The sequence below is a fragment of the Tachyglossus aculeatus genome, chromosome 3 (genome assembly GCF_015852505.1).
Source record: "Tachyglossus aculeatus isolate mTacAcu1 chromosome 3, mTacAcu1.pri, whole genome shotgun sequence".
Taxonomy (NCBI): domain Eukaryota; kingdom Metazoa; phylum Chordata; class Mammalia; order Monotremata; family Tachyglossidae; genus Tachyglossus; species Tachyglossus aculeatus.
In genome coordinates this window covers 57,137,759-57,150,206 of record NC_052068.1, presented here as the reverse complement: position 1 = coordinate 57,150,206, position 12,448 = coordinate 57,137,759, and the positions used below count along the sequence as shown (strand labels likewise).

The 12,448-nt window shown below is 43.6% G+C and overlaps 1 protein-coding gene and 1 non-coding gene across 2 annotated transcripts in view; one reads left to right on the top strand and one right to left on the bottom strand.

Moving 5' to 3' along the window:
• The window catches only part of EGFLAM (EGF like, fibronectin type III and laminin G domains), a 153,141-nt gene that overhangs the window by 59,393 nt on the left and 81,300 nt on the right, over nt 1–12,448 (bottom strand). Inside the window, exons 8-10 of the mRNA XM_038743854.1 lie at nt 10,186–10,301; nt 7,909–8,230; nt 4,713–4,813 (exon numbers count right to left, since the gene is read on the bottom strand). Coding sequence (XP_038599782.1) covers nt 4,713–4,813; nt 7,909–8,230; nt 10,186–10,301 — 539 coding nt within the window. The remainder of the gene's footprint in view (nt 1–4,712; nt 4,814–7,908; nt 8,231–10,185; nt 10,302–12,448) is intronic.
• LOC119926395 lies at nt 2,543–2,680 on the top strand. The gene has a single exon (XR_005450274.1). It is a non-coding gene; the product is annotated as a small nucleolar RNA SNORA7 (small nucleolar RNA).

Below are 12,448 nucleotides of genomic sequence, written 5' to 3'. Positions count from 1 at the left end.
TGTTTTCTCTTTCCTTTGAATAGCCCCAGGACTTAGCACAGGCATAACACCTGTATGTAAAAAATGCAAACCTTTATTTTCACTCTTTTCAGCCTCCTTCCCTCTGGATTAAAATAATAATATTAATAACTATTGTTTGTTCAGTCCTTACTCTGTTCCATGCATTGCCCCAAAGAACTGTAAACTTGTCCTCTAGACTGTAATTTCTTTGTGGGCAGAGAACTTGCCTCCCAACTCTGTGTATTGTACTCCCCCAAGCGCTTAGTATAATGTTCTGTGCAAAAAAAGTGCTCAATAAATACCACTGCTTGATTTATCGATTGACTGGGTAGAAACAAGTAATTAGGTCAGATACAGTGGCACGCTGTCATTACGGAGTAGGGAATGTGCCTTGGTCTGCTGTTGTACTTTCTCAAACACTTAGCATAATGCACTGCACTCAGTGGGTCCTCAGGAAATACAATTACTCTCATTATTGAGAAATCACATTTTTGGGAAAGCTCTAAAGGAGGGGTAGAAGGGAATGAAAGGAAAAGAAAACACTAAAAATTCTGTCAGACTTCTTAGGCAACTGTTTTTGGTATTTCTTTAGAATTCACAAATCACAGAAAGAACATGGCCTAGTGGACAGATTGTGGCCCTGGGAATCAGAGAGGACCTGGGATCTAATCCCAGCTCCACCATTTGTCTGCTCTGAGAACTTGGGCAAGTTATTTCACTTCTCTGTGCCTCAGTTACCTCATCTGTCAAATGGGGAAGAAGACTGAGTTCGATGAAACAGCATGGCCTAATAAGTGAAGCAGCATGGTCTAGTGGATAGAACAGCGACTTGGGGGTCAGAAGGACCTGGGTTCTAATACTGGCTCAGCCACTTTGCTGTGTGACCTTGGACAAATCACTTAACTTCTCAGTGCCTCAGTTACCAAATCCGTAAAAATGGGGATTGAAACAGTGAACCCCATGGGGGACAGGGACTGTGTCCAACCCAATTTGCTTCGAGAAGCAGCGTGGCTCAGTGGAAAGAGCACGGGCTTTGGAGTCAGAGGTCATGGGTTCAAATCCCGGCTCCACCAACTGTCAGCTATGTGTCTTTGGGCAAGTCACTTAACTTCTCTGGGCCTTAGTTACCTCATCTGTAAAGTGGGGATTAAAACTATGAGCCCCCCATGGGACAACCTGATCACCTTGTAATCTCCCCAGTGCTTAGAACAGTGCTTTGCACATAGTAAGCACTTAACAAATATTATTATCATTATTATTATTATTATTATTATTATCCATCCCAGCTCTTAGTACAGTGCCTGGCACATAGTAAGTGCTTAACAAATGCCAATACTATTACGGGGGACAAGAACTGTGTCCAACCTGATTTACTTGTATCCACTTAGCGCTCAGTGTGATGCTTGGCATATAGTAAGTGCTTAACAAATACTATTATTATTATTAATAATAACAAAAAAATAATAATAAAGAACAACAGACCTGCCAGAGGCCAACAAATACAACCCCTGGCCAAGCCTCCTCCTCGGGGGAAATCAATGGATTCCAATAATACAAATGCCCAAAGATAGTACAGAGCTCTACACACAGTAAACGCTCAATAATTATGATTGATGAATTGATATTTAAGAAGAGTCGAAGACTAATAAACATACTTGAGAAGCAGTGTGGTCTAGTGGATACAGCATGGGCCTGGGAGTTGGAAGGATCTGGGTTTTAATCCCAGCTCTGCCGCAATTGTGCCATGTGACTTTAGGCAAGTCATTTCACTTCTCTTTGTCTCAGTTACCTGATGTATACAATGGGGTTTAAGACTGTGAGCCCCATGTGGGACATGGACTATGTCCAACTGATTAACTTATTTCTACCCCAGAGGTTAGAACAGTGCTTGACACATATTAAGCACTTAACGAATACCATAAAGGAAAAAGCATAAAGGAAAAAAAAAGAACACATACTAGCTTCACATACTCCAAAAAAAAAGCATAAAAATCAATCAATCAGTCAATCGTATTTATTGAGCAGAGCAGAGCACTGTACTAAGCGCTTGGGAAGTACAAGTTGGCAACATATAGAGACAGTCCATACCCAACAGTGGGCTCACAGTCTAAAAGAATCCACTTTCATTTGCAAAATGCAGTTTCCTTTCACTGAAGTGACCCAGGAAGTTTATATTCTTTCAATTCCTAAGTGCCAAGTGCTGGCTAATAAAAAGTCCCCCCAAATTTCTTGAAAAAAAGAACCCCCCAAAAATCCTTATTTCTATTCCACTTACTAACCACACTTGCCCTGTTCTTATTTAAGCTTTCTCTTCCCATGCCTGTGCTCACAAATCCATAACTTTCATCTTTCTTGTCCTCTCTAAGTAGCTTGAAGGTGCTACCTTCCATCTTAATCATTCATTCATTCAATCATATTTATTGAGTGCTTACTGTGTGCAGAGCACTGTACTAAGCACTTGAGAAGTACAAGTAGGCAACATATAGAGACAGTCCCTACCCAACAGCGGGCTCACAGTCTAGAAATCAATTGTACCTTCTTCCCCTTCTCAGGGTCGGACCTGAAGAGTTTCCAGTACTCCACCGGTCTCGGCTACAGGAGGGAGAGTGAAGCAGAGGCCTAGCCATTCCATTCCTAGCTTGGGCAGTGGCTAGCGAATGGAAGGCAATCTGCTGCAAGTCAAAACTCACCTCTTCTGGGTAGCAGTGACATGGGAGAAAGTTTAGGATGGATACTCAAGTTTGCTGTGAGGACGAAGGCAATGGTAAACCACTTCTTTATTTTTACCAAGAAAACTCTGTGGATACATTACCGGAACGACTGCAGATGAAGGTGGGGCTTTTGGGAGAGAGGTGTCCATAGAGTCTCTATGGGTCAAAAATGACAACAGCATGACAAGAACTTCTGCTTCCCGTAATCCTTCTGCTCTTCCAAATGAATACAAAATGATCCTATCCACTTCAGTGGTAACAGATTATCCTAAATGCAAGCTATCTTTCAGTTGGATCACTTCTACCATATTGTTTGCAGTTTCGTGTTGCTTCTGTTTCCCCATACTGTCGTATTTTCTTATTTAATCGTCGTCAACCAAAATATGCTTATCTTCCACCACATAAACTTGTCTGGTGTTGTTTCCCAACAGTTCCAAACATAATAATGAGCTTCAGATGGTTGAGATAGTTATTGGCGTTGATTAAATCCAGACCATCCATTTCAGTAGTTTTCCCTGTCTGTTCATATTTCTTATTCCCATCATCATTTCATCTCCCGTGAAGAAGTTTGTAGAGCTCCAAAACTGCACCATTGACTCAAAGTCTTTATCCCTTTCAAGCAGGTGGCAGCGCTTCAATCTTCCAATGGATATCATACTCGAAACTTGGCTCTTTCCCTGGTTTTATGATTCCTTAGTAAACATTAGTCCTTACATCCCCAGCTTTCCAAGATTGCAGCCATCCTTTCCAGCCTCTCATGACCTCAATTTTGACATAATAAAACAGCCCATTTTCTTACTATGCTATGTAGGGATACACTGCAGCTCTGAAGGGCCTCTTTGATATTACACCCCCTTGCTTTCAGGATAAAAAAAAAACAACTCTTGTATAAAAAGTTTCCAGGTCAAAGCCACAATCATTTTCAGATTTCAGCTGTTGGGTGCTTTCCACTGTTCAATGGCTAAATAGCTTTCTTCCTGCCCACACCAAATCAGAGTTTATTTTCAATTTACTGTTAGCCCTATGCTGCATTACTTCTCAATATGAAACCAAGCAATGCAGTTTCATGTAATCACAAATAACTGGCTTACTGACATGGTAAAACAATTTACAAATCAGCTTCTGGTTCACTCTCTCTCTCCCCTCTACTCTGCTATATTCTGTCTCCTGTTGGAGATTTCCAAATACTTAGTAGTAAGCCACACTATTTTAGCATTGTTCACTAATATTGTTCAATAATTCTTCAAACATTGAAAACCACTATTATGGAGTTCCCTCTCATAAACCACACTATTTTAACACTGTTCACTAATACTGTTCAATAATTCTTCAAACACGTGAAGACTTCTATGAGTTCCCTCTTGTAAGCCACTCTTTTAACACTGTTCACTAATACCGTTCAATAATTCTTCAAATATGTGAAGACCGCTATTACCAAGTTCCCTCTCATCCCTCTCATTTCCATTTTAAATTATCTCTATTCAGTTCTTTTCCCCTTATTTTATGTTTGCTTCATCCTTTGAACTCTTCTTGTCACTCCCCCTGAACTCTTCCCAAGTTTCCTATATCACACAGATTGAATTTTCAAGAGAAAACTGGTTTCAATATTTTAATCAAGACAGTGCAGAGAAGGGAGGGAGGACCCATTTTTAATAAGGAAGAACATTTGGCCTTAAGAAGGTGAGATGAAAACTCAGCTCTCCAAATCAATCAATCAATTCTACTTATTGAGCACTTACTGTCTGCAGAGCACTGTACTAAGCACTTGGGAGGGTACAATTCAAAAGAGTTAGTAGACACATTTCCTGGCCACAATGAACTTAGTTCAAATCCTTCTGAACTGTCTGTTGGCGGTATGTATTGAGCACTTACTGTGTACAGAGCCTCTCAAAGGCCAGCTGGAGTGAAGTTAGAGCCACTGGAGAGTTTGTGAGTTTCCTTAGTTCCCTGCCCACCTCATCAACAGAGCTTTGGGAATGGATTATGGATGGTTTCTCTTACCCTAAATTCAAGAGTGATCTGAAACGTCTGATAAGAGTTCTTCAATGGTTCAAAGGTTACATAGGAGTGTCCAAAGAACTGAGGGTATTGAATAGCAACGTCTGAAACGAGAAGAGAATACCGTTTCCCCACTAACTCGAAGACAAAAATCAACTCTTGCATGAAACGTTCCCAGGCCTGAGCCATAATCATTTTTGGATTTTAACCACTGGGTGCCTTCCACTGTTCAGTGTCTAAATAGTTTTCTTCCTGCTTGCACCAGAGTTTATTTTCAATTTACTGTTAGCCCCATGTTGTGTTACTTCTCTTAATATGAAACATTATATAATCTAAAATATATATATATAATATGAAAATTATATTGTGATCCAGATACAACCAGGTGAAAATGCTGAGCATTCCTTCTGAGACTGCCCTCATCAGAAATTGTTCAACTATCTCTGTCTTTGTGCCAATTTCCTGGTTTTGCTCTCTGAACTCTTGAATGGAAGTCAGGTTTCGAGGGAGAAGCAGCACAGAAGAGTTGATAGAACACAGGCCTTGGGGTTAGACAGTCACGGATTCTAATCCCCAGTCTGCCACTTGTCTGCTGTGTGACCTTGGGCAAGTCACTTCACTGTGCCTCAGTTACCTCATCTGTAAAATGGGGATTGAGACTGTGAGCCCCATTTGGGACAGGGACTGTGTCCACCTCAATTTGCATGAATCCACCCCAGCACTTAGTATGGTGCCTGGCACATAGTAAGTGCTTAACAAATACCATATATAAATATTAAAGATATATATATTTTTAGGGAGCATGATTTGTTTTTTTCCAGATAACTCTACCATAGGGTTCAGCAACTTTTTGAAGAGAAGACCCAAACAAAATGAAACCTTTGAGCCAAAAGCCAATCACATAATTTCAACTGAAGAGGAGGAGAGAGGATGGGGCTGCTTATGTGGAACAGAGGAAGGAGTGAATAAAGGGTGCAAAGGTGATGCAGAAGGGAGTGGGAGAAGAGGAAATGAGGGCATAGTCAGGGAAGATCTCTTGGAGGAGATGTGCCTTCAATAAGGCTTTGAAGGTGGGGACAGTGATCATCTGTCGGATATGAAGAGGGAGGGCATTCAGGCCAGAGGCAGGATGTGGATGAAGGGTTGGGTGGTGAGACAGACGAGATCAAGGTACAGTGAGTAGGTTGGCATTAGAGGAGCAAAGAATGCAAACTGAATTGTAGTAGGAAATCAGAGAGGTAAGTTAGGAGGGGGTAAGGTGATTCAGTGCTTTAAAGTCAATGGTAAGGAGTTTCTCTGATGCTGAGGTGAATGGGCAACCACTGAAGGTTCTTGAGAAGTGGGGAAACATGGACTCAAGAGCCAGAGTTTGCTCAACTGTGGTTTAGAGAGATGTGTTCTGCTTCTTCCTAGCGACTCCCTGGTCAACTCTGAAGATAGGCATCCAACAAGTGCGTAATTGCGTAACTCTTTCCTAGGTAGGCATGACATTGGCAATGTCGTCTGATCCCTGATTCTTTAGTTCCACAATGAGAAGCAGTGAAACAGATGCCATAGTTCTACTCTCCCTTATCTTTTTAGGAACGCTTAGTAAAATTCCAAGGCAAAGAAATCCTTTGGCAGGACAACTCACTCAGATTTAACTGTTACAGATACTGAAGAGGCTCTTGCATTTGTGTCTTACAAGTGAATTACATGACTGCTCTGCAACCAGACTCTGTAGACTGAAAATCAGGCTGATTCACATCACCATTGGACAATGTCTTCTACCTGCTACTGGGAAGGCCATAGTATTAGTGGGGAATTACTTAATCCTCCAGGGGTCTTGGAGTACAAACCATCTTCCATGAAGTATTCAGATCTACTTATCTGATATCCAATGTCTTATACAATTATGACTTGTTAAGTGGAACTTTGAGCAGATGGATTGGTAAAGCCAAAGGCCACTTGCTGTGGATACCGCTGTTGGGGAAGGAAAAGGTTAATGTTTAGATTTCCCTGAGCTTCCTCTAGAATGTGAGCTCCCTGTGGGCAAGGAAAGTATCTATTGACCCTAAACCCAGCTCTGCCACTTGTCTGTTGTATGACAAGACACTTAACTTCTTTGGGCCTCAGTTGCCTCATCTACAAAATGGGGATTGAGACTGCGAGCCCCATGTGGGACAGGGACTGTCCCCAACCTGATTTGCTTGTATCCACCCCAGTGCTGAGTACAGTGCCTGGCACATAGTAAGCACCTAACAACTACCTCAATTATTAGGGGACTCAGGCAATAAACACAGCTCTATTCAGACATAAGTGGTGCTCGCTGGTGGATAACTCAGAGTTGGTCTAGGCCAGTACCTGAATACCTCTGTGTCTCTTGCAAATGGGAAAATGGGAGAGGGGTCACATGAAGTCCTGGGCAATATCATCCAGTGACCAGAGTGGCCCTTTCTTTCCCTGGAAACCTTAATGAGGGAGATAAACAGATTCCGGGGGCTCAGCCCCACACAACCCACCTGGTCATTGACCATTTTGAATTTATTCTTCCCTCCTCTATTAGCTGCTGGGAATAATAATAATTATTGGATTTGTTAAGTGCTTACTATGTGCCAAGCACTGTTCTAAGCACTGTGGTAGATACAAAGCAATCAGGTTGTCCCATGTGGGGCTCACAGTCTCAATCCCCATTTTACAGATGAGGTAACTGAAGCACAGAGAAGTTAAGTGACTTGCCCAAGGTCACACAGATCACACAGCAGACAAGTGACGGGGCTGGGATTAGAACCCATGACCTCTGGCTCCCAAACCCGTGCTCTTGCCACTAGGCCATGCTGCTTCTCAAAGACGCTACAGGTAGGACAAGGGGAAGATAATAACATGGACTCACCTTACTAATATTAATAATAATAATAATTGTGGTATTTGTTAAGCACTTACTATGTGCCAGGCACTATACTAAGCACTGGGGTGGATACAAGCAAATTGGGTTGGACACAGTTCCTGTCCCATGTGGGGGGTCACAGTCTCAATCCCCATTTCAAAGATGAGGTAACTGAAGCCCAGAGAAGTCAACTGACTTGCCCTAAAGCACACAGCAGGCAAGTGGCAGAGCTGGGATTAGAAAGCATGACCTTCCGATTCCCAGGCCCCTGCCCTATCCACTACGCCCTCCTCCCTGAACCAAGCCACAAGGTCCTCAGGGGAGCATGACTACCTTCAGAACAGCTCGCACCACCTTTGCCAAGTTGGCAGTGGCATCGGGAGCCACCGTGCTCATAATCGTTGGCGCAGAAGCTCTCCGCTGGGCAGACTGCTTCGTCACAGGACAGGTTGGACCGCCTCACCGGCACGGCCGGGTGACCCAGCTTTATCTTCGCAGTCATAGTGGGCTGGGTCTGGTCACTGGTGGTGGTGGCCAGAGGTGAGGACACGTTGGTAAAAAGCCTCGAATGGATCCTGGAGTAAGATCCAGAGGGGTCCTGGGTGTCCAACACAAGTTTCCTGTTGCCTCCTTTGATGGCAGGAAGTGGTTTGACCTAAAGCAGAGGGAAAGGAAATCTCAAGAGTGGCCAAGTTAGGATGTACAGTTAAATTCTAAGGAAACACCTTAGGCTGCGGAGCCAAACACACAACAAAAAATCTATAGTGATTCATTCATTCAATCGTATTTATTGGGCGCTTATTGTGTGCAGAGCACTGAACTAAACACTTGGGAAGTACAAGTTGGAAACATATAGGGACGCTCCCTACGCAACAACGGGCTCACAGTCTAGAAGGGGGAGACAGAACTCAAAGCTGTAGCAGAGAGAGCAGCATGGCCTAGTAAATAGAGCACAGGTATGGAAGTCAGAAGGGCCTGTGTTCTAATGCTGGCTTTATTTGTTACTTGTCTGCTGTGTGACCTTGGGCAAGTCACTTAATCTCTCTGTGCCTCAGTTATCTCATCTGTAAAAAAGGGATTAAGAGTGTGAGTCTCATGTGAGGCATGGATTATGTCCAAACTAAGTTATATTGACCCCAGCACTTAGTAGAGTGCCATTTAAAACCAAATAAATTAATAAAATTCTGTTACCTAGGCAACACCCTGAACAATAAAGCCATGATAGATAAATTCCACAGTTATTATTATTATTATTATTATTCCTTTTACCGATCCAGGAACAGAACCCAGGACCCCAGACTCACCTTTCCTGGACTAAGACCAACAGTTGGGTGAAACCCTCAGTTCATAGAGTACCTCAGAAAACATAATAGAACAGCCTATGTGAAAAGTTTTCCCAGATTCCCTGTAATGCCCGTTAGTAGGGAATTAGATACATTGTAGCAAAAGTCATTATCTCTGCTGATGTTTTTAACATGATGCTGTTGGTGTCCTACTTTAGTTCCATTTTTATCCCCTAATAATCTTCCAGACTGTCCTTTCCCTCCTCCTTGTAGCTCTGTAGTAATTTCAAGGCTGCAGGACATGAGGTTCCTCTGTTCTTAAGAATCTACCAGGTCCCTTCCTCTGGTCCCTGGCGTGCAGACTGTTTCTGCCTGTGTGTTAAGCCATTTTAACCTGGCATAACTTGAGCTATATCTCTAGGATTTGACTCGGAAGGCAGGCAAGGAGGCAGGCTCATGTTGAAAGCACTGAAAAGGCGTAACAAGCTTACACAGCATGATATGAGGGAAGATGGCATATCTGTGCTGTCTAAGCCTAAATTAATTCAGTGTAATGAATGTATATTTTAATAAAACAGACATTTGATCTTAGTGTAACTATCACACTGTTTGATTTCCGGATTGTTGCACACTACTAATAATAATGATGGTATTTGTCAAGTGCTTACTATGTGTCAAGAACTGTTCTAAGCTTGGAGGGAGAGACAAGTTAACTAGGTTGGATACAGTCCATGTCCCATGTGGGGCTCAAAGCATTAATCCCCATTTTACAGAAGAGGTAACTGAGGCCCAGAGAAGTGAAGTGACTTGCCTAAGGTGACCAGCCGACAAGTGGTGGACCTAGGATTAGAACCCAGGTCCTTCTGACTCCCAGTCCCGTCCTCTGTCCAGTAAACTCTGCTGCTTCTCATACTCTACAACTTGTAAATACTGATGACTCACTTCTGGTCAAATATGAATATTGGCCTCAGATAGACTCACTTCTGGTCAAATATGAATATTGGCCTCAGATAGGAACCCATGTTTATTCATTCATTCATTCAATCATATTTATTGAGTGCTTACTGTGTGCTGAGCAGTGTACTAAGCGCTTGGGAAATACAATTCAGCAACTTGTGAGTTCACTGGGGAGGGAATGGGCTCAACCATCATCAACATCACTGGTGGTTCATACTGAGCTATGATTATTGGAGGCCAAATATGTGCATTAAATTATACTGAATTTCAGGATGAAATTTTCAAATTGAAAATCAAGGTCTCATGACTCAGTTCATTGTCTGGCAAGCACACACCAACCCCGGGATGCCAAGGCAAATATCTTTATTACCTCTTCGATGTAAATGTCAAAGTCGGAGTCGTCGATATCGAATCCGTCGTCGTCGCCAGCCTCCGGATCCGTGACATACCTGGGTCCATAGCTGCCGCTCCCGGCCTCCTCGGAGCCTGAAACAGCCAAGTCAGCACATAGTTACTAAAAAGCCTCGTTCATTCTCCCCCTTGCTCAATGCTCATCACACAAAATTCAGTTGAGCTGGTGGGAAAGGAGTGGTGCCTCCTGTCTTGCCATTAATTTTATTCATTAACTCAATCAATAGTATTTATTGAGCTCCTGGATTACACATCTAATTCTTGTTTTATCCAAAGATCATTGTTTGACTAGATGTCTTTCAGGGCTGACTGTGCTTGACTCTGTTAATTGGCAGTATCTACTGAGTGCCTATGGCATGCAGAACGCCAGTTTTTCCTTGCTCCTGTGTGGTGTATGAGGGAGTGTGATCCCATGGATTCAGGAGCCCTGGGCCTGCCCTTGGCCTAATATTACTAATAAAAATGACAATAATAATCATAATAATGATCATGGTATTTGTTAGACACTTACTACGTGCCAAGCACTATTCTAAGTGCTGGGGTAGGTACAAGATCATCACTCAGTCAATCATATTTATTGAGCGCTTACTGTGTACAGAGCACTGTAATAAGAGCTTGAGAAAGTACAATACAGCAATAGAGAGAGACAATCCCTGCCCACAAGGAGCTCACGGTCCAGAGTAGGGGGAGACAGACATCAATACAAGTAAATAGGCACCAGTATACATAAAATAAAATTACAGATACATAAGTACTGTGGTGGTGGGAGAGCAAAGGGAGCTAGTCAGAGTTACGCGGAAGGGAGTGGGAGATGAGGAAAAATGGGGCTTAGTCATAAGGCTCACAGTCTATGGAAGAGGGAGAACATGTACTGAATCCCCATTTTGCAGAGGAAGGAACTGAGACACGGTTAAGTGACTTGCCCAAGGTCACAGAACGGACAAGTAGTGGAGGCAAGATTTGAACCTGGGTCCTCTGCCTCCCAGGCTCCCCAAGCCTCACTGATTCTCCTTTGGGATCTGAGGCAAATCATGCAACCTGCCTTTCTTTGTCAGTAAAATGGGGCTAAATGATGCCTGCCCCTCCTTAGGGGTGACCTGAAGACCAAGAAAGATCTTTGAGTAAAATTAAAATGCCCTCCAGATTCCAAGGATTAAAGCAGCCGATTACAGCAAGTGGTCTGTCGCGTCAGTGGCAGCGAGAGGCATCGGTGAAGACAGCAAACCCACTGCAAAGACAGCAGGGGAACCAGACTCAGAGGGCGAGTGGCCAGTGAGGTGAGTAGGAAAATGGCTGACCCACACCATCTCCTGTTGAGATCTGATTTACGCTCCCCACCCCCATGAGGAAGGGAAGACCAGGCCAAGAGACACAGCAGAGATTTGCAGGGGTGGAAGGAGATGGACCGGGCAGGAATAGAGGGGAACAAGGAGAAGTAGAGGGGGTCATGTTTTCACTTCTTGGCAGAACTTCTTAAAACTCTGGCTTCCGCCAGTTGCAAAACCCATTAAATGTTTCCCAGCCCTGAATATCCGACCCGCTGCTCTGTCCTCCCCACGCCCACTGTGTCTTACGGACTCTGTGCCAAATCTCAGCCACAGAGTATCCCAAAACGCCAAATATTTGAACTAAGAGAAAGGGGTTTGTTTTTGGGCTGTTGTTTTTCCAACAGCTTCTGGGTTGTCTGGTTTTAGCCCACATAAATCTGTTCCTCCCTCAGAGGAAAGAATGAAGAATCCACAGCCCAGCATAAGGGAGGTGGCAAGACCGGGGGAAAAGAGCATCATCTGGGCTCAGAAAACCTGTGTTCGAGGCCCAGCCCTGTCACCAGCCCTGCGGGGTGATCTGGGGCAAGCCACTTAACCTCTAGGAGCCTCATTTTCCGCATTTGTAGGGATCAAAATACCTGCCTCTCCCTCCCCCCCGGGACGTTGTGAGAACATAATGAGATAACTGAAACTGAAGCAGAAGCTTCAGGGGGCCCAGACTGAGCCCCCTCTTTCCTCTCCCCCTACACCCCCTCATCCCCCCATCTTACCTCCTTCCCCTCCCCACAGCACCTGTATTTTTGTATATATGTTTGTACATATTTATTACTCTATTTATTTTACTTGTACATATTTATTCTATTTATTTTATTTGGTTTATATGTTTTGTTGTCTGTCTCCCCCTTCTAGACCGTGAGCCCGCTGTCGGGTGGGGACCGTCTCTATATGTTGCAA